The sequence below is a fragment of the Cololabis saira genome, chromosome 6 (genome assembly GCF_033807715.1).
Source record: "Cololabis saira isolate AMF1-May2022 chromosome 6, fColSai1.1, whole genome shotgun sequence".
In the NCBI taxonomy this organism is placed as follows: domain Eukaryota; kingdom Metazoa; phylum Chordata; class Actinopteri; order Beloniformes; family Belonidae; genus Cololabis; species Cololabis saira.
The window spans coordinates 17,541,601-17,564,285 of NC_084592.1; the positions used below are offsets into that span (position 1 = coordinate 17,541,601).

The 22,685-nt window shown below is 42.2% G+C and overlaps 1 protein-coding gene across 2 annotated transcripts in view; it reads right to left on the bottom strand.

Moving 5' to 3' along the window:
* Positions 1-1,791: 1,791 nt before the first annotated feature.
* Positions 1,792-22,685, bottom strand: part of LOC133445904 (ATP-binding cassette sub-family C member 4-like) — a 49,955-nt gene continuing 29,061 nt past the window's right edge. For both annotated transcript variants that reach the window (XM_061723430.1, XM_061723431.1), the window contains 11 exons: positions 19,984-20,134; positions 18,488-18,607; positions 17,977-18,087; positions 17,763-17,863; positions 14,098-14,289; positions 11,264-11,419; positions 7,885-7,974; positions 7,253-7,425; positions 5,474-5,579; positions 4,121-4,255; positions 1,792-2,703 (listed from right to left, as the gene is read on the bottom strand). In XM_061723430.1, coding sequence (XP_061579414.1) covers positions 2,626-2,703; positions 4,121-4,255; positions 5,474-5,579; positions 7,253-7,425; positions 7,885-7,974; positions 11,264-11,419; positions 14,098-14,289; positions 17,763-17,863; positions 17,977-18,087; positions 18,488-18,607; positions 19,984-20,134 — 1,413 coding nt within the window. In that variant the 3' untranslated portion in view covers positions 1,792-2,625. The remainder of the gene's footprint in view (positions 2,704-4,120; positions 4,256-5,473; positions 5,580-7,252; positions 7,426-7,884; positions 7,975-11,263; positions 11,420-14,097; positions 14,290-17,762; positions 17,864-17,976; positions 18,088-18,487; positions 18,608-19,983; positions 20,135-22,685) is intronic.

The following is a 22,685-nucleotide window of genomic DNA, read 5'->3' on the forward strand; positions in this document are numbered from 1 at the left end:
TCAATTCTCCTAATTTCACTGCAGCCTGTCGAGAAAAAAAAAAAATCCTGCTCTCATTTTCTCCTTCTCTTCAACAAGCACTTTATGTCGGGGATCAGTCAGGTCTGAGTCGCCCACAAAAAAACCTGAGGCTCACACGCCGTCGTCTTTCAGCACCGGGTTTGACACTCCCCGGCTCCCTGGCATTCAGATGCCTTCGCCATCCAATTTGTTTCCATTTGTCAAACAGCAGTATCCATGACAAAAGAAAATGCTGCTACGACAGAAAGTTTGTGATAGACATTGTCTACCGAACCCAAAACGGCCATGAAACCGCCTACTTATATGGGCCCGTTAACAAAACAAACCGGAACAATTCGCAGCACTTTCAGCCGTTATGGACACTTGTTACATTATTCTTCTCTCAATTGACAATAAAACATATTTAACTGAATAACAGCAGGTATCGCACCCTCGAATCAGCACTAACGGATCACTTCTCTGTAAAGTGCGGATGGTACAGTTTGAATCCATCATCTCATTCACCGCCTCCGCATTGTGCTGACTCTTATTTTGTGTTTTATTTCTTAGGGATTAAACTTTATTGTGCGGAGAGCCAGGTTTCTCACACATTTGTTTATTAAAGCCACTATATCAGCACTATTCTGACAGCTTTGCTATTCGCACACCTATTCAGATGCGTCTTAAAATGGTGCTATTATTGGGGCGACGTGAGAAGGTATATGGCTAATAATACTTATTGTGGAAACTTTGTTGCCGCCATTCTTGTGCTGGCTGTTATCGAGGGGGGAGAGCAGAGAGAGGATATGTGCTGACTCTGATGTAGATAGCGCCACGAGCATTTTTATTGTGGCAGCTGCTGTGCGGCGAAGTCCCCGATAGGGTTTTGAATGCTGTCAATGCTGTGTCAGGTGCATTAGCACCTCAGAGGCCCACGGTGCTCCAGCTGCTGTGTGCCCACGTCTCCCTGGGCCCTGGCCGCCAGCCTGACACCCGACACAAAGTAATCACAGATCACAGCGTTTAATCACTGAAACAAGCACTCCAGAGGACCCCACTGTCAATATCCCACTCTCTCATTATCTGTTTGGATTGCACATCCACACTGTCAGATAAACAGAGTGGAAAATTAAGATTAAAAATATGGTAATTTCATTTCAGGCAGCAGGCTCCTCTCACTGCCCCATTATGCTATTGATTACCTCTGAATTCAATTTTTCTTTTCAGTGTAAACTTTAATCTATTTGCAAGCCAACAATCCAGCTCCCAGGGGGCTATTTGAGAGTAAGTAACCATTTAATAAGACTCTGGCTCAAGATTCATTGGCTTTAATGAATTGTGTAAATCACTCAGCTTTTAAAGGAACTAATGTCCCGTAGTTCACGACCCAAATTTGGGGCCGGTTAAATACGGACCTTTTTTAGACCGAGCTCAGTATTCATGAACGATGCAATCACCGGCTCTGGTCTCGTCTGCACGGAGCCAAATTAAAAAAACAGCTCTGTTTTAATTGAGCCGGTAACGAAAGCGTTAAAATGATACAGCGTGGAGCCACACCGCCTTTCCCACCCAGACAGATCTGAAAATCGCTCGAGTCAACACAATAATCACCAGGTTGTTTACTTTAACCACTTACCAATTTGTATCATCATGTTCAAGACCAGATGTAACCACTGGCCTGAGGCAAACACACCATTCAGACACGTGGAAATGGGATGAGCAACGGCGGGAGGAAGCGTTAGTGAGCCTGTGGGATTCACGGAATCAAATGAAGACATTGGCAGAAAAAAATCATTTGAGCAGTATTTCTTTATTATATGAACTTTAATTGCAATCTAATCAAACTTGCAAGTCGAAATTCATGACAACTACAGGAAATACTGCCATAAATACTAACATAAAAACTTCTTCCATAATTGTATCAAAAATGCAAGAATCTTGCACTTTCCAAACGTTTATAGACAGAAAGTTAACGCAGCAGTGGAGAAAGCTCTTCCCACACATTGAAGATCTGTCCCAACTACCTTGGTACGAGTCAGTGTCGTCGCCAGACGGTACTGTTATTTGCTGACAAGAGCTGAGGTAGACGTGAAACCACCAGAGTCAAAGTGCAGGAAACCTTTCAATTACAACAGTGTAATTAGTCAGAATCAATAGTCTGATTAAGGCACAATAATTAATGCAAACACTGCCGTCTCCTCTCATGGTGTCCTTGTCTTTCCAAATAATAAGAAAGACCTCAGTCCGACACAACAATGTTTTGCCTTAAAAGAATGAGCTTTGATTCGCGAATAATTTATTGCACGACGCATCCAATATCTGCACTCTTCTGAGCACCGGTGAGGAATTGGAGATACTTAGGAGGCTGGAACACGCATGCATGGACACAGGAGTGTGTAATCAATAAACAGCCATGCAGTATTATGTGGTCAATGAAAGGCAGGGTCTGCTGCAGATACTTGCCTCCTTGCTGCTCCAGACCATAATCTGCCAATCAAACGCCAGCACATACTACACATACAAGACATTTCAGTGTAAATTCAGTGGAATCTATGTGCGTCTGTTTAAAAGACTTGGTCTCCGACGGCTGACGGCTGAGAGGACCCGGGCAGCCGTCCCCACCCATCAAAGCGCCGTCTCGAAGATGACACAGATGTCCTTGGCACAGCACGCGTCACTCAGCCGCTTTTTGTTCATGTGCACCTGAAAGCGGATCGAGGGGGGGGAGCGGTGTCACATCACAGAAAAGCAAAGAGCACTGTCCAATCTACGCTGCGATCTGCGGAGGTGTGATTCATGACGGATCCAGTCAAAGCGCGGTGAAGGGATTTATCATCCACTGAAGCATGCAAAAGTGGCTTATTTAGCCTAATAAACAACTGTGAAATTCAAAAGGGGAGAACATTTTTGGGAGATAATCACGGGAATTATTTGTGGAGTTCATTTTCTCCGGCAGTGGCTTCTGGCTGAAAAGAAGGAAGTAAAAAAAACAACTGGATGGCACTATTTGCTCTCAAAAATGAGTCACTTCTTAATAGAAAAAAAAAAAAAAGGCCTCTGACAGAAAGTTTGTGAAAAGGCGTGGCCGCGGCTGGAGATGCACTGTCTACTCTGGGATTTGCTTTCAGCGCATACAATTGGGCTGGAGGTTGATATCAGATTATTGAATGAATCTAAACCTTGACTGACAACTATAGAAACTCGACACACAGCATGCGGACCATCTCAGTATTTAATAAGTGGAGCCGGACACTTTTGGATGGTGGCGTAATCTGATCTGGGGAGAGGACCCTACAATAAAGAAAGGAAAACATAAGGGCTCGAACAATGTCACTACCAATCCGCTAGTGTGCAGGGTAAGACGATACCGAATAATACTACAGTGTGCTGAGTCTTTGAAATCAGTATTTTACTCATTTCACTCCTCTGGCTGGAAAGATACAGTTCCGCTGATAAATTTGTGCGAAGGACAGTGAGAAAATGAAATGATGCCTACTTTTTCTTTTTTCACAAAGACCTGTTTGAAGTTGCAACGTGGTATCTTTGGTCCCAGACAGATGCACATAAAATGGAATTGAACAATGAATAGCCCGCTCTTATCTGCTCAGTGTCTGAAGGGGAAATACATCACAAATGAATTTCACAGGGAAGAAATATGGACATTCTCTCGTACAGTAATCCCCATAGAAAGTTTTATCCCAAATCGCGATGAAGTTAAACCCAATACTTGAAAAAAAAGAGATACGTCGCAAAAGAAAGCTGCTTTTTGAGAATCATCTCTAAAATGATCTCAAAATTACATTATATGAAGAAAAAAGATTAAACCGAAGGGGTTTTCGATAATATCAGTGGATGTAAATGTACAAAGAGACAATTTCTGTCCTGAAATGAACGCTGTGTTGTCGCAGTGCTCCGTGTAGGCACTTTAAATTAAAATGGTAATCAAGCGTCTTTGCGCTGTCAGGGTTCTGCGCGGCTCCTGTTGCTCAGCTGTGTCATTTTGGAGGTGAGCGAGGAAAAGTCTGGAGTTACCGGGAGAGTGTGGGATTAGTGCGCCAGGCTGCTCTCTTATTTAGTGACAGACCCCGTTCCGGGGGACAAAAAGGTGGGATGCGGCTACCTGTTTGGCTGCATGGAGCAGGGACGCCGCCTCAGCTCTGCCTGTCTGTTGGACCATCTGGTAGAAGAGCCCATCCTGGTTCTGCAGCAGCACATATGGCTCGTCATACTCCTGGATCCTGCCTGCGTCCAGAACCTGCAATCATACAAGCAGCACAATAGCGGGGTTTTGTGTGTGCCACGACCTGTATACTTTACTTCAGGGAAAACTGACATTTCAGCTGTTTCCCTGCTGAGTGATGCATGCAGACGGTGCAGGTTGAATAAGGGGAAACAGTAGTTTCGGCGCGCGTAAGACCCATCCATTTCATGTGACTCATGCAGCAGCAAACACCTGAGCCTGTTTCTTCTCCAAAAGGGCCACTGAAAATGAGAGTCCCCCGTTAGCAGCGTGAAAGTGGAGTACGCTGACTCTGACAGACAGGAGATCAGCCATTTATCCATGTGTTTACCCAGGCATTGTCCGGGCCTAAGGGTGGTCCTCAGTCAAATCCAACAATCACACCTTTAAGACACTTTGGAAAATCACCATCATTTCTAAGTCATCACATGCCATGCACACGACACAAAGAATAGTGCCAGTTCCAGCAGTTTGGAGAAGACTACAATTATATCAGAGACAAATTTTTAACAAACCCTACACCCACACGGGGGTAAATGAGCAGTTTGTCCTCAGTAAAGCCCGGCGTCAGGAACCGTTAAGCAGAAAAGGGAGAGGTAATGTACTGCTAATGTGGCCGTACTCAAAAGTTTAAGGGCAGAGCTGGAAGACGTTTTTCTACATTCGGGCAAATTCGCACGCGTCCCAATTGAGTTCTCTCCGAGTGAGTGGGGGCATTTCACACGAGCGCAGGTGTGAAACGGTCCCCACTGTGCGATACTTGGCTCTTCTCAGCAAACCCCTCTCGGTGGCCGAGCAGCCACCAGGTCGCGCCCTGTCCTCCACAGAGGATTAACAAATGCTGCCACAAATGGCACTAATTGGCACCTCTGCAGGCAGTAGCAGGACAGGGCCAAAGATCAAGTGGCACGAGAGCAGGTTCAATGGAAGGGAATGCTGGGAGGGAGAAATGAGCCCAGCTGCTGCAAAATAAGTGAATTAAATCTGAAAAACTGTGCCATGCTGCAGCCATGGTAGGAGGAAGAGGCGTCTGTGAGCTCTGGAGCTCAAATCTGTTTGACAAAAACAACAATAACAGAAGTTGATGCAACGTTTGAAGGTTCTGTCACAAGAATGGAATAAAAGCTCTGAAGTGATGGGCTGATTTTTTTTCTCTTTTCCAAGGACAAGGTCTCGTTCCAAAAACATTGACTGAGCCACTTGACTGTGGAAATTTACCGCATCCCCACTTACCAGTATTCTGTCACAGTCGATGATAGTGTCGAGCCTGTGAGCAATGGTGAGGACGGTGCACTTCTGAAACTTGTCCCGGATAGTCTGCTGGATGAGGCTGTCAGTTCTAAAGAGAGCAGGGAACAGGACACCTGAGAAACAAAAAGAAAAAGCTCTCTTCCTGTAGAGCCTTGGGCAGGGGTTTTACAGGAGCCAGAACAACGGCTCATCAGCAGCAAAATATGTGCAGAAGTCGGCAACAGAAAGTAAAGCCTATCAGATGTCCTTAGCTTTGCACAGACAAGCTTGGTGTACATTGCTTCATTTTATTTGTTATAACCATTTTACTTAAATGTAACAGGGTCATGCCATTAATGTCATTTATTAGTTGCTCGCTGCACAAATCTCTTCCTGAAAAGATTTTTGAGGATAATCCAACCTCAAAAATCTGTTCTAATAAGCCAAATAGGCCTACATGATTTTGGAAAGTCCCTCTCCAAGTAAGCCCTTTTCTGCAAAGCATTTAGTTTGTAAACTTTTTTACTCTTTTTTTTTTTTTTTGATATATGTTTTTATTGGCAGATTGTTTCCTCAATACAGAGCAAAACAGATGAACATACCTTGTTTTTTTTTCCTCCCTTTCCCCCATCCCTCCCCCCATGGTTATCATCATTAATTTTCCTTTAGGAATAGCAAAAAAATAAAATTAAAATGAAAAATAAAACAAATAATAATAAAAATTATAGTTTGTAAACTTCAACATTTATTTTTATAGTGTTGTCCAAGATTTTAATTTCAATTAAATATAACCAACACACCAGAGCCTTCAAGTGTTTCAACTGTTTGTGTGTAATCTCATATTTGTTCATAATCAAACTTCAGTTTTTATGTTCTGATCGAGGTCCAGACTCAACTTCAATTTTGAGGACGTTAAAATTTGTTTTTATTGTCACAAGTTCAAAGGTAATCAGATAATAGACTGTTGAATAGTATTGTTGCCATGTTGCCTCACTATTTGGAGCCGAGATAATAAGCAGGGAATTCTGGGATTGATTCCAAGTGTTACATTGATGGGTGTAAAAGAGAGGTGCCAGTGCAGGGGGGCAGGCCCCATAGAGACATAGCTGAAACTTTTTTTTGTTGTGGCCGAATACAGAACCTGTTACCTGGTTAAAAAGAAGGAAAAAATGCATTGATGTAAACAAAAACACAGAAAGATGTGGAAGGTCACGTGGAGGACCATACAAGAGAAGCCTTCAGAATATAAACTCAGTCCAAGAACAGTTCAGTTTGGCCCGGTTCCGTTCGGTGTGGCACTATGAGCCCTGAAATGTATGTAAAAAATTGCATACTGTACTATATTAAACTGTGCAATAGTACTTGGTGGAAACGGGATAGAAATGTCCTATGAACAGGAATTTTGTCACAAAATGTTGTTAGTCTGTCACAAAACGATGAAGAAAAAAAGGACATCAGGTCATGATATTATTTCTGAACACCTGAAAGTGGAAAAACGTTGCAAAAATCCTTTGAGATTTCTTGACTAAACTGTTTGTGAGATCCGTTGAATTAAAACTATCAATAAAATATTATGCAAATGTTATGATTATGCAAATGAATATTCGTCCAAATACTTATGGCTCTAACTAAAGTAACAAAAATGCAGGGACAGAAACCTTGTTGCCGCTTTATCGGCCAAAATGACCCGTGTCGATTACTACTGGTTTACAGTAAATCAGCTGCACACACAGCAGACCGTTACAGGTGTAGGTTCAGTTTAACTATCACGCTGCCCCTGACCTCAGGTCCACGTTGGCTGTAGCTTCATCGATAACGAGGATGCGGTTTTTCCGGAGGATGGCTCTGGCGAGACACACCAGCTGCCTCTGGCCCATGCTGAAGTTCGAGCCCGACTCCGTCAGCACCGTCTCCAGCTTATTGGGCAGCTCCTCCACCACGGCCTTCATCTGCACCTGCAGAGAGGGAGAGCACAGCCCCAACCCTTCATTACTCCTGCATAAAGGCGCCCTGTGGAGATGTCTTTAAAGAGCCATCCAAACACACCCATTAACTGGCTGGCTCAATGCAGAGCCAGGTCCACTGATGACCTTGGCCAGGGCTCTCTTGTGACCAGCCTCTAGCTTTAATCCAGGCCACCAAACCCATTCAGGAGCAGGACCAGGAGCTGAAGCCCTTCACTGTGGGGGGAGCCTTCATCCTGGTTGCCCTGACTGCCCAAACACATCTCCCCCAGCACTTTCAATGGCTCCCCGTTACAAGCCGCACATTGAGCTGGGCCCCATGGCCCTAATGGGATTTCCCCCCATGACTTGTGGCGAGCAGAGAGGCTGAATGGCAGCATTGTACGGGGGGACAGAGGGATCCCCCCCTGGGCTGGTGAGGGGGAATCATTCAGAGCCACGCTGGAGTACCTCTTGGAGTGCATTCCACAGGTCCTCATCTGTGTGCTGCCTGAAAGGGTCCAGATTCTTCCTCATGGTGCCCGTGAAGAGAACTGGATCCTGTGGATAGATGGATATAGAAAGAGAAGGCCGTGGCCAGTTAAGATAATGACGGGGGAAAGACGTATAAAAGGGTTAAGACAGGATTTATAGAAGATGGCGAGGCAATGCGTGAGGGGAAGATGTCCACAAAGGGCTCGCTCCTCTCAGGAGCTCTATTCAATGCTCTCCCCAACTATGCATCAATACGTTGATCTTTTTACTTGGAAAACCGGAGCTGGTGCAAACTGGTGCTGGTGGGCAGCGGCGGTGCAAGGCTGTCTCCATATATAATAGACATCTAAAGCGCAACAAGCACTGCTAAGCGCAATTTTAAAAATATGAGACAAATCTGTCAATAGGGGTCATGGCATCAGCTGACTCCACACATGAGAGGCCAGCCCTCGAGCTGCAGGAGCCACAAGGTGCACAACCTGCACTTATGGTAAGCCAGGCACTTGTATGAAGGTTCAGCCACACAGTAATCTTTAAGGGAGTAAATAGTGTTTTATTCCAGTGCAAAGCAAAGGGCCTGTAAGTCCACAGCCATTGTTCCAGCGTGTCTCCGTGTTTTTTGCGGTTCAACCTGATAAACAACTGAAATGCAGCATCTCGAGGGGTTCAGGCCCAACGGGAATTTATAAAACCCTGCTCCAATGTTGATATGATTTACTGAGCACTGGTTTTGCCACCTCCTTTCCTCTGTTACGCTGAATTTATGACACTTAAACGGTTACGATGTGAAAATACATTTTATTGAGATGTGGTGGGGAGTGTCGGAGCAGTAGAGGTGAAACAGAGCAGCAACTACCCACATCCAGAGGTGTCAAGTAACCAAGTACAAATACTTCGTTACCTTACTTAAGTAGAAATTTTGGTTATCTATACTTCACTGGAGTAATTATTTTTCAGATGACTTTTTACTTTAACTCCTTACATTTTCACGCAATTATCTGTACTTTTTACTCCTTACATTTTAAAAACAGCCTTGTTACTCTATTTCATTTTGGCCTTTAAAAAAAAACTATCCAGTTAAATTGCTCCATCCGGATAGAGTGAATTTGGTTGTGGTTGTTTCAGATGTTCTTGTCCAGTTTTGTTCTTACATCCGTTCCCTCAGATTCCTGCAACTAAACTTGGATGTACATTCCAATAAAGGTTAGGATAAATGATAACATGCCTCTGAAGTTTGACTTTTTGCACCATTACAATACTTATAGGCAACTAGTCATCATATCTCCTGCTCTCTTAAACACATGTTAATGCTCAATAGTACACATATATGGTTCTTTAATATATTTGCATTATACTAAGATGCATTCATTTCAATGGCTTTTGTCCTTAATGGCTTTTTTCCCCCTTACATTACTTTTACTTTTACACTTTAAGTAGTTTTGAAACCAGTACTTTTATACTTTTACTTGAGTAAAAAACTTGAGTTGATACTTCAACTTCTATAGGAGTATTTTTAAACTCTAGTATCTTTACTTCTACCTGAGTAATGAATGTGAATACTTTTGACACCTCTGCCCACATCCCATAACTGATGCTTCCATCGTAACCAGCTGATTCTACCTCGTTCAAGATTTTAGTCAGACCTCAATTCAAGGTGTTACGTTCACCTGTCAGCTGTGAGATGAGACATGTAGGAAAAGAAAGGTAGACAAAATGTCTAAAAGGCTCATTCTGCTCTCCCGCAGGTCAGCTTCAGAGCCAACGCCGCGGAAAACAAAACATTTACACAGTTTGCACGGCTCAATTGTAGAAATTACATTTAGACAAAATGACATCCTGCAGGTCAGAAGACTCAGGACTAACGGCTTAATTTCCAGAATCCAGAATAATAAAGCTTTTAGAGCGTTATCCCCGCTACCTGCGCCCGAGCAAAATGTTCCACCTCTTCATTTCCAGTGAGCCTTTTACTTCTGTCACCAAAATACCACCCTGTCATTAAACCACCTGAAGTCCCAATTCAAACCAGTTCTGTCACACACTTTAATTGAGGATTCGGAGTTAGGTTGGAAAAACCGCTTTGTAGCACAGCTTTCCACTGACCGATTATGTGCTTCACCAACTCTAAGCCCTCTGTTTGCCGCAGAATTCATTTTACAGTAAGTCATTCCTGAGAGTTCAATAGAGACTGAATTTCATCCTTTTTAATGCCGTATGCTAACACAAATAAATCATAATCAAATCAGTAGATGGGAAAAAATATACCACAATATATCACCTTACACATTTCGCTCTCAAAGCGGCTTTTTATAATTACGACAACCAGCAAGCAAGTATTTTTCCCATGTGAAAGGCTGCTGGGATGTCATTTTTATCTCTGACATAAAACTTGGAAATAAAAAGGCTTTTGGATGAACTTCTGCAAAAGCCAAGAGACTTCTCGGCATTTGAAAGTTTGAAAAACTGCAAATACAGAACACGAGCTGAACAAACTCCACTTCTCTGAGCGCTGCCAACATAATGAAAATGCCACCTGATATGCGATATGGATGGATGTGTAGCTAAAGTTCTGACTTGTATCCTGCCACTTTCATCAAGTCTACCCCTCTAGGAGGAGAAAGAGTAAACAAAATCACATCAAAATCACATCAAACATACATAACATCCATCTCTAACTCATTTAGACGAGGAAGTAAAACTTATCTGGAGAAGCAGCAGTGCCAGAAAGCTATCAAATCTACAGAGAAGCATTAATTAAACTGTTTTTGGGCATCTTGGCTGCAGCCTTAAAATGTTTGAGACTTGGGCTAAGTGATGGTGTACATGTGGACTCTGACTGTGAGGATGGGGGAGACTTCTTCTAAGCAGCTTTCCCATGTTTGGGGGGTAGAGGGCTAATCCTCTGTCAGGGATGGGGAACTGCTCTCTTGACAGTACAGGCCGTGGGAGTCTTTTCCCCTCCCTCCACTCTGCTGACACTCACCCGCAGGCTGGCATTTTCCTAATGCCGTATCAGTTTCAACAAGCGGAAATAAAGTTAAACTGTCTCAAGGCATCTGTTTGTCTCACTTTCAGAAATCCCCAGAGTGACGACTGTAATTCTCCTCACTCGCTTTAGCTTTTTTAGAAGCCAGGCATATTAAAAAAAAAAAACAGAAAAAGAAAAAAAAAAAATACAGGGCCAAAGCATGAAGTCAATGCCATCGTTTCTGTTGACATTTGTGCCCCTTCTCAATCGCGAGGATTCATCGACCCTTTACAGAAGCTGTCAAATCAAAAGTGAGGCAGTCTTGGAAAAAAGACGGTGAGCTCGACGTACTTGATTATATACAATTACATCCGAGAAAGGGCGGGGTACCTGCGGGATGATCGATATTCTCTGGCGGAGGCTGTGCAGACCGATCTCAGAAGTCTGAAACCCATCGATTATTATTCTCCCCTCAGGTTCTGCTAGCCGGAACAGGGCAGATATCAGGGAGCTTTTGCCAGCACCGGTGCGTCCCACAATGCCAACCTGCAGCACAAACAGGTAATGTTAGGTGTGTAAAGTTTCAACAAATTCACAAAATAATACATCAATCATACTTGTATTTATTACTAACATGATGTGTAAATAAAAGACTGTTCTACGGCAGTGGGAAAATGTCTTTAGACTGGTTTATTATTAAGCTGACTATTAAAAAAACCAAATAAAATGCCATGTATGTGTGCGCTTTCTGCTTTGTGAAAGTATTTTGGTAGAAAGGACAGCCTCATGACTTCAGAGGATTGTTCCTTTAAGCGTGGGATACCTTTTATGAGGACGTTTTTCCCCATTGGAAGAAAGATTTAAGTTAAACCAGGCTGGCAGGGGGGTGTACTGTACGTGCACTGCCACTGTCACGTCTCTGCAGATGTGTTAAAGTCCTTAACTGAAAACACTGAACTTACATGGGATCTATGAGTGTTTTCTTGGCAGCATTCTTAAATCTATAATCTTGTTGAAATATTAGTCCTAACCCGAAGTCTGAGAATCTGAGCTCTCTAGAAAAAGTTTACTTTGCAGGATTGGGATGTTTTACAGTATCTAAGTCCCAACCAGCTCAAAATTGGTGCTAGAAAGCTGGTGCTAGACCCCGTTCCAAACAGGTTCTACAAAGCTTTTCCACTGGCAGGAGAATACCGGATTGCCAGGACCCTACATCATTTATTATACAGTCAAGCAATAAAATAAAATTAAACAAAAATAAAATGTAAAAAAAAGCTCTTGGCGATGTTTTTTCTCCAACTTTAAAAAGAAAACATACAAAAGATGCTGATCGACCTTGTACATAACCGTGGCTTGAATCCGATGAATAGACGGACACTTACAACGATACCACTGGGCAAATAACCCACGTTCCCCTGAACTGAGCTGATGGTACTTGTTACATGCTTCTGCAGGGGAGCTCTTTTGTTTAGACAGCGATTCGGGAAGCACTCAAGAGGAGGATCTCTCCCGTCTTTGTTACCATTTCCATAACTAGCTAACCCGATCAACCCCATTTTCCTGGCGATGTAACCGCATCTAGAATAATTTAATCTACCGACCAATCATTCAGTAATTCCTATTGTGAACTCCACTTAAAGGGGACCTATTATGGCATCTAATACCTACTGTATTTTAAACAGGCATTGAATGTCTTAAAAACAAGCTTTTGATTGTTTTTGCTAAATAAATTAGAAATTCAGCCTCTAAACCATGTCTTTATCTTCCCATTCTCTAACAGCATTCTCTATGTGGGATTCTGAGTGGGCGGGTGTCAGTGGTTGACATTTCCCCCAGTTTGTTTCTGTTTTGCCCCGCCTGTGTCCCATCTGCCCTGATTGTCTGCACCTGTGTCTCGTTATCCCCTGTGTATATCTGGTCTTGTCATTCCCTTGCTCCTTGCGGTTCCGTACTGTGTTTTCCTCCATGTGTCCTGCCTGTTTTTGCTCCAGTTTTTTATCCCTGTTTCTGTTTTTTGATCCTGCCAAGCAGCGCTTTTGGTTTTTGGTTCTTGCCTTTTGTGGAATAAACCCTGTTTTTTGTTGAACTCTTGCCTTGCTCTCCTGCATCTGGGTCCTCACCACACCAGCCTGACAGCGGGGAGGCTATGATAATGAGGCACTGTGCTGATTGGCTGCCTGAATGACGCGATAAACCGCTACGAAAAAATGGCGGAAGCTCCGGCCGGCGGAGTTAGTTGTGGGCGTGGTTTCACGCATCGGAGGCCAACCTATGTAAATCTCGCTCGTCGTTACGTAACGACGGGAGCAGAATCTGAACGGCTCGTAGAAGTCACATCACACTGATGGCTCATCCGCACGGGCTGTACAGACACTGCAGAATTTGGTTTCTTTCCTCCTTCTCTGAGTTGGCAGGCTGAGGGGAGACCACTTTATATATGTTAAAGCAAGAAAAAATGTGTTTTTCATAATACGTCCCCTTTAAGCTATGGAAAGCTAAAGGAAAATGAATGAGTGAGGGCTGCGTATTCCTGGTCGTATCAGACTCGGAGCAAAGCAGCATGTATTTTTAAAGCTTTATCTCAATCCCAAATGGAAAGTTGCAGTGTTGCGGTTAGTAAAATATTTTCTGCGTAATTATATTCAGTGAAGAACCAAAGCCAGTATAGACTCCATGCGCAGGTGAAAGAGAATCAGAGGAAACGTCAGGATCCAGAGAGCCTTTTACCCCCCATGATATGTGACAGAAATCCCTCCCATGGGCTGTCAGAGTCTGGGCCTCTACACTTATCAACCCATCCATTGTGAAATCAGCCGCCCTGGCCAACCATAACAATGCAAAATACACCCCCTGCATTAAACACAATTTCAATCATCCTCAACCATCTCCCTCTGCCTCACTTTCTCTTCCTTTGCTCCACTCTCTCTCTCCGTTTCGCCTCTCTTTTATACTGAATAAACAGTTGTCACCGTCAGGTAACTCAAAATGCAAATTGGAAACAAATGGATCCACTTGAACAGTCTTAATTACATGATATGTATTCCATGAATCACAAATGGTATAGTCCCGGAGATTCAGCAGCACAATATGTTGTCCCTTTAATAATTGATTTGGAAATAAAGCCACGCCAAAAGAATCACACCACACCCTCTACACCGTGTGCATATCAAGTCACAGGCTGTGCACTCGACCAAACGTGCACAGGTGGGAATAAAGACAAGGACCTTTTCTCTGGAGGAGAAGATGACACTCAGGTTCTTTAGGACCAAAGGGTCGCTGGCGCTGTAAGCGAAGTTGACTCTGTCAAAGATGATGGAGCCCGTCTGGGGCCAGTCACCCGGAGGCTGCTTGTCCATCTCCCAGGGGGCCTCCCTCTCCAGCTCGGCATACTCAACCACTCTCTCCACAGATGTCATCTAGAAAAAAAAAAAAACAGCATACATGTTGCTCTTAACCACTTGGAAATAAAAGAAAATAGATCTTCCGAGCATTTGCATGCACTGGGTTACTAAATATATTACCAGCACATGTTCTTAAGCCATTTACAATTTCACTTTCATAGAGTCGGGGGCTACAGGCAGATTTAAATAGAGTGGTTGATAAAAAACAAACAATAATTTTATTATTTAGCATGACTCAATTTTCAATGCAACTCCCATAATAGAATTCCATAGTCTTTAATTAGAGTTTTTCTTCTTAATTCCAACTTAAAACCCCCAAAATACAGATCCAGAACTGAAAATAAAGGTCAAGATCTGATGACATCATGACCATGATGATTTTCTGGAGAAACGTTGAATTGTCGAAATATGGAATAAAAATAATTAGGGTTAAAACATCAGCATTTATTACAAACTGTTGACCTACCCCTCAGGTTTATCAATATTTGAAGAATTCAATTGTTTGTGGATCTTGAAAATGTTCAGGCTTTAAAAAGTTAAAAATGCGTTAACCAGCTGAGTCTCCAGTTATTGACAAGTAGTCGATTAGCTTTGGTTTGTTTTTATGTTCAGCAAAAGTCAGCACTGTCTTCAAACATTGACTTTTACTTGGGTAAAAACACTTGTGGTGTCTTACCTTTTCCAGTGGCACATCAATAACTCAAGACCTTATCAATAGTGCAAACCAACATTGGTTGTTCAGTAGTTTATACACCATGGGCCCGATTTACTAAAGGTTTGCGTGTGTAAAAACGTGTGCAAACTTGACAGCACCCGCAAACCAAAGTGCCAGCTGATCTACTAACAGCGTGCAAAGAGGACTGCGTCTCTCAAATGCGCAAAATAGCACACGCAATCCATTTAGTACTTTTGCCCTGATGAATAATCAATATGGGGCGTACCCACCAGAAATCGCTAAATACTGGGAGGGAAAGATGCAAATTGGTCCATTTACCACGCGCAATGAGATTTACCAAGCCTGAAAGTTTTTGTGTGGATTGTGATTGCGTCTGTATTTAATACGTTCGAAAGGAAGGTGCTAATCTCCACATGCAAAAGGAGAAATATTTTATTTGAATGTTAAATCGAGTATTATTCAGCAAAAGGTTGCCACAGGAGGAACATTCATTTTTTTATTTGTGATAATAAATAAATCACGTGTTTTCATGGAGAAAAAAGTGTTTCTTATTGTGCGCCTGTTCTGCAGTTGTCATACCCCGGTGTTGTGCCGTATTCAGCACCCCTGCCGTGAAAAGCACTCCCTCGTCTGACAAAAATGATATTCTCATTCCGTGTTCTGTTCATGTTCTGTTGTCCATGTTCTGTTTAGCGTCCAGTTTTGTGTTAATGATTCATGTTTAAATGCGCTCATGGATTCGGGTAAAAAAAAAAATCGGGTAAATGGTTATTGATGTCATTAATTAATAGCCTGCTTACTGTGTTGTCTTCCATAATATTTGTAAATATATATAATATAAACTCCTAAGTATGTGTTTGTGTGAGTTTATATATAAATATATTGAAGTGTCAGTGTGTTGTTTTTTTTCTTGGTCTACTTATCATTGAATATACAAGGGGGTGCTTTTAACGGCAGGGGTGCTGAATACAACAATTTGCCTCTTCCACTAATATCTCTATAACTCCAATTTGTCAAATTTCATTTTGCGCTTGCGACTATATCCTGCTTTCCATCCAGACTCTCCATGGCGCAAAATACTGAGGTTTGCACCTGTTATCAATTGCGCAAGCATTCTTAATTTATCACCCGCAAAACACACAACAACAGTACGCGCAAACTTTTTCAGTGCACACGCAATTTAGTACTCTTTATTTAGGATCTTAGTAAATCGGGCCCTATAAGAGGGTGTGACTGTGTCTCCTATGCTGAATTCGGTACCTTGCGATGCCTTTTGTGATACAAACATGATGAAAGAGACTTCAGAATCTCAAGACTGCCTGCAGAAACTACCACAACCCCTTCTACTATTACTCCATTGTCTTCGCAATTCTCGTTGAACTTTAAATGAAGTTGGTTTAGCCAGCCAGCATAAACACTACTGGAGCCGAACAGTGGAGGTGTGATCTGTTCCATTTGACACAATTAAACAGACAAAGAATCAACTAATTAAGCCTTGTACAAAGATGTTTAAAGAGTTTGCAATCAGGATTTAGGTCCTGTCATAGTATAGAAACAGCACAGGTGCAAGAGACCAATGATCTACTCAGATAGCAGTCTTGTGTCACTAGTTCAGTCCTGCATTTGATACCATTAATCACAGTGTTCTATTATAGAACCTTGAAAATGGTTTTGGGATTAAAGGAACCACATTAGAGTGAAACAAGGAGTCTTCTACATATTGCAGTTAGCCATGGTGTCCCACAGGGTTCCGTGCTGGGGCTGATGCTTTTCACTCTATATGCTTTCTCAGGGTACCATTCATAGGCTGACGTGTGGTTCTTAAACTTCCAAAAGAAGAATGGGTAGCAGAATCTCCAGTTATCGGTGGCATTCTTGTGGAAAAAGCACTTTAGTTAGTGTGTGGGATGCAAACGCCCTTTGTCACTATGAGGTTGGGTTTAATTTTCATTTTTTTGAGAAATCTTATTGTTAGGGTTGTCTCGAGTGACCCTAAATTATGAAGTGAATCATGTTGCTATATGTCTTTTTTTCTGCAAATCCTTTCACGATGACTGTGAAATGTCATCATTCTGCTTTCTTTACTCTTGATGTATGTGGGCACCATTAGTGCTGCTATCTATTGTGTGTTTCTCTTTTTTGTCTCATAGCAGGTATCACTAGATTAGTGTCTTTGTGTTTGTTGGAGTCACTTTCATGACCTCTTGCCCCCTCACAACTGGTCAAGGCAGTTCTACTGGAAGTTTATTTTCCTGTTTAAAAGGAGTCTTTCCACTCAGGACAGCAGAGTGAATAAAAAGTGAGGATTTGATTCAATCTGTTTGGTTTCTTAGCCAGGCCGTTTTTTTTTTCTTTTGAAATTAACTGACACTAAATTAATTTAATTGGAATTAATTTGATTATAAATTGATTACAATTAATGAGATTTAATTGCAATATAATTTAAATATAACTGGACTTATTAATTATGGCCTAATGCCTTTAATGTGTTATTATACATTATCACGGACAGAACTACTTTGAGTAGCATTTGAGCGCATGGCAACAACTCAGGCGGCATCCCTTTTCCCATTCAGATTTATTCCATCCCCCTCAAGGCTACAAAAACCCAAAATGTGACAAATAAACTTTAAAAAGGGAAGGTCGCAAACCAATGGCTGATACCACTGGTCTTTTAAAACAGATGAGTCCATGACCAAAACCCAGAACCCATACTGAAATACTGAAAAGGAAACATAAATGTGTTCAGTAAAAAATCCACCTAATTAGGAATTGTGTTACGGAGTTGTATGTAAATGTTCTTTTTTCTCACCATGTTCTCAATTTCTGCACTCTGCCTCACGCCCCACTGGAACATGCCTGTGAGTGTAACAGCATAAGACATAGCCAGAGCCACGCCGCCTGGTTCCAGTCCTGTGACATCAGACAAACACAGTTAAAACACACACCTGTGAGTTCATCACTCTTCCCACTCACGAAGCCAACAACGTGCTACTTGAGAGATAGATCCACGACCCATACAGTACCGTCCCTGAGGTAAAGGCAACCAAAAACCGTAAAGGTGACAAAAAGGCAGCAGATTCCATCCAGACGCACAGCAAACCAGCGAGAGGTAGTAAGGAATAAGAACCAGGCCTCTGAGGGCACAAACAAGAACACAAATTAGATTAAAAAATGCTCAACCTCTTGACAGCTGGAATAGGCTCCAGCAGACCCCTGTGACTCCCAAAAGAACTGAAGCTGGTATATAAACGGGATGGATTTATCTTCTATGTGCTACATGTTGCATATATCACAAAAATATCAATAATTTTAGTCTGAATGGTATAAATTTCCCCGTACTGGGATCCAGCTTTAAACCCATCAATAACATGCTAACTGGGAATATTTCTGGACGCTGTTGTTCACAATGAACACAATCATCCACAGATATCCAAATATTATAGAGTAAATATGAATTATGACAGATAGAATGTAGGAGAAGTCAATGCACTTCACTTTTGATGTTTCCACTTACGTGTTGTTTTATATTCTCACCTGAATGAAGATTTTGATACTCATCAAACATTCGCTGAAACCTCTGTTGGGCTCTGAAGGCACGGATGGTGCTCAGGCCTTGGAGGGAGGAAGAAAGGTGGGAGAAGACAGGACTCCGAGCTTTAAGAAGAAGAAATAATCAACTATTACATGAGTGGAAAGAGTATTGTATGTAAAAGCAGCCAGACGAGGAAAGTAATGTTGAAAAGCAGCACTTTCACACTTAAAACATTCCTAATTCTTCTGAAGACTCCATCATCAATCTCCTACTTGTAAGTGCTGCACATACAGTATTTTCACGTGTTCTCATTTTATTATTACCGTTTATATTGTCAGTGGATCTCTTTTAAGCTGCACCCACATACAGTAGACATTGACTGGGCCACTACAGCAGATTTTATCCTGGAAACCTTCCCAAAAATATTACACTAATTAAGGTGTTTTATTTTCTGTATTATCGTGAACTTTAACCTAAAACTGAAGCCTGCATGTTGGAGATGTACTTTAGTTCAAACAGTGCGCTTTCACTGAGCACTGCACTGTTTGGACTTGGGTTGAATCTGTTGGGATACTGGCAGAGGTCTTGACTGTTTTGCACCTATAATAGGCTTTCTCACTGTAAAGTGATGGGCTCCAAGTCGTTTGGAAATGGCTTTGTAATCGTTCCCATACTGACGAGGGGCAACAATTGCTTCTCTAAGCTCATTGCTGACGTCTTTCATCTTTGGGATTACATTAACATACATCTGAATGTGGGCAAATGTCCACCTTTATACACAAATGTGCTCATAATTGCTAATAATCAGGTAATTAAGTGTATTTTTTGGCTGTTACATATTCTATTAATGTTGAATGGAGGCTGTAATTTGCTTTTCAATTACTGCTTCAGCATTTTGGTGTATTTTTATTGCTAAATACATCGTTGCACTGTGTATAATGTTGTGTTGTTGCTCATCCGAGGTTAATTTTGTTATCTCAATACCTAACAGAAAGGAGGGATAGTTTCTTTTTCACGTGAGTGGACAGCTACTTCACCCGTTGAACATAGAGAGGGTCACTGATTCCAATTTTATTTTATTCAGGGAAAGGCTGCATTTTATCTGCCTTTTGTTTCCATTTATTAGTGTTAAAAAAGACACTGACAAAAACTGAATGTTTCCTTTCAGCTGATGAGCAGAACCTTTGTTCCATGAAATGATGGAACCTGTTGGTCAATGGGCATTTAGGCTCTCGACTCACAATAAAAGAGAATCCATGGCCCAGACATCCCCACTTGGCATTTTTCCCATTGAATGTGATGTCATGAACTCTCATCCGCCGAGGAAACTGCCTGTGACCGAGCCATAGGTTACCGCGGCCTTTAGCCCTTATGCTAATGACGGCGGCTTTCTTCAGCCGCCTATTAGCATTCCCGTGGTCCGCTTTTGTCTCTCACGATAAATTGACATGAGGATTCCCATACTCCCGTGGGGGGAAAAAAAAAGGAGAAAAATTACTGGTAGATTCTAGACGCTTTATGTCCCTGGAAGTCCGCAGGAAGTAGTGCCGCAAATACAGGAAGATGGCAAGAAGAGGAGCGACAGGGAGGAGAATCCAGGGGATGATCATGGCAGCTACTGCAATGATTCCGATGACTTGGAGAAATACCTGGAAGAGAAGGAGAGGTGTGAGTCTCATATTCTCAAGACAGCAACGGGGTTAAAAGGTCTCCCGCTGTTATGTTGGGCTACCACTGGTGCAGTGAGGCTGGTTTCTTAATAGTGTACATGAAGAAATCTTTCCACTTTATTTGTGTGAGGCCATCAGTAAGGTAACAGCAGGTTATGGGACTGAGCTTATGTGACTCACAGTGTGAAAGAAAAACGATCACTGCACTAATTCTCACTTAGTAGCAGGTGAGAATTTACCACTTGGCCACAGCGGCTCATATCCCTGGCTCTCCGGGGCTTTCCCTTCAACACTTCTGGCCTGCGAGCCTCCCTGGCAAAGCAAGCAGCCAACAAGCATGGCCACAGTGACTGGCAGAGAGCTCTGGGAACCACACTGTGGGTGTCTGATACATCACGCTCTCACCGCACAGCCCTCAACAACACTGTGACTCATCACCCTGTTTAATGGCTCTGTGACACATCTAAACCAGCACACCCGAGTTGCCTGCACAGGAATCGCATGCAGTGAGTCTGATGGCTATTGAAGTAGCCACACCTGCATAGTTGAAAACAAACTAAGCTTATGACAAAGAGTCAATAATAAGTGATATCACAGTACAATGTTTGCAAACGAACTAATCTGTAAAGGTACAGTCAAGCAACCATGTAACCGAGTACCTGCATGAGGATTACCATTATACCACTGCACTTCAAAAGGCAAACACTCGACTTTCTAAAGCGATAAACACGTGTCTCCTCAGTGTAAACATAAAGCATATCATCATAGCATAGCATGGTTTCACCGTCTTACGGATAATGATGTACAGTAGAACAGTGAATGTCTATGTGTGTAGTTTCTGTACCTTGAAATTCAGCGGGTTATTTTTCACATAATCGTGCTGGAAGTATTTGCCTTTGGCTTGCAAACCTGACAATACAACAACAGTTAATGCACACCTGGGAAAAAAAAATAGTATTTCAAAGCAAGAAAAAATATTTTCGGTGGTACAAAATGAAACAGATCACACTCTTGTCATGTAATTCAAGAACTGTTTGGGGGCAAACAATTTCTAGCGATTTACCAAAACATCTTCAAGCAAGATTTATCGAATGGATCTGTATGAAGTGCATATTATTAAATTCAAAATACAGCTCCATTAAATAATTATTATTTTTCCAAATATTTCCAGTTTTCCTCCACTTTTCTTTTATTTCAATAGTTTCTTTAAACGTTCAAAGAAAATTGTATTATTGTGTAATCCATATCATTGATTATCATAACTGGTTTTGCAATTTATTTTAAGATAAATAATTAACAATAAAATGTACATATAATAAAATGTACTCCTGAATTTTAAAGCACATTCAACCTTTTTGTTTTCTGAATCCTTACAAGAAACAGTATGCTTTGTTTTGGAGTTCATGTGATGTAATTTTGTTTGCCTCTAAGAGGGGCGAGCAACAAGCAATAGTTTGCTTGAATGATCTTTTCTTAGTTTAGTTACTGAATGCAAGAATTATAGTTGTGTCGAAGTTTGTTTGGCAAGTGCTTGTGAGACGGTAAACAAGGGAGAGACAATGCCTCTTCAGCCCCGAGTATGCGTGAGACCATCTCATCTTAACTTGGAGGTATACTCTGTTACATATCCAATTGATACATGACAAAATTGAAACCCCACACCCTGAAATTGGATACATCCTCAGAGATGAATTCTAAAAAGTGCAGATTAGGATCATACTGCTACCTTCAGTGGTCTCAGACTACCCCGGAGAGATGAAAATTAAATTTTGCACCTTAATTACGGATGTTATCTGCCACTTAAGCACACATTTAAGCATGATCACTTTCAGTGTAGTTTTATGATGAAAAGCTACTCAATTCCATTTTCGCTTCAGATAAGAGGGAATTACTCGTCTAACCATTGCTGTGGTGGAGCCCACACAATCAAAACAGTGAGTCAAAGCTACTGAGCACAACTGATCCTGAGAATTTCACAGTACATAAGTTTCAATCTTAGCCTTGATGGAAGGCTACCAGACTGCAAAGTGAGATGATGGCACACACACGGGCCATTACTGCATGTTATCCAATCTTCCCTTGAGGGGATCAAATATTAACTGAACAAATGTCTTATCAGGTGAACTGGTTTTCTTCCGCTTCCCAGCTGATGACCGGTGACAAAAGTCGCGATGCTCTTTCACGTTTTGCTGGCTGGTTAATTTGAATTGTAATTGGGCTCCATTTCAGCGGCGGCCATGAGGGTCTGGGCCCGGACAGGCTTATCTGACGGCGGGGTCAGCTGAGGGGACAGCAGAGGAAAAGGAACCATTAGATAGAAGTCCTGCCTCCTTCCTGCTCCCCGGGGCGCGCTGTCGCCAGGACCCTGTTTGATGTGATCCATTTGCGTGGTTTGGCGCTTTATCGTGTCAGAATCGGGAACACCGTGGCCCCCCACCCACACTACACAGAGATGCCTCTGATAAATCATCCTTCAAGCATAAACCTCACCCCCTCAGACCACATCCATATCTCCTATGAAACCACACAG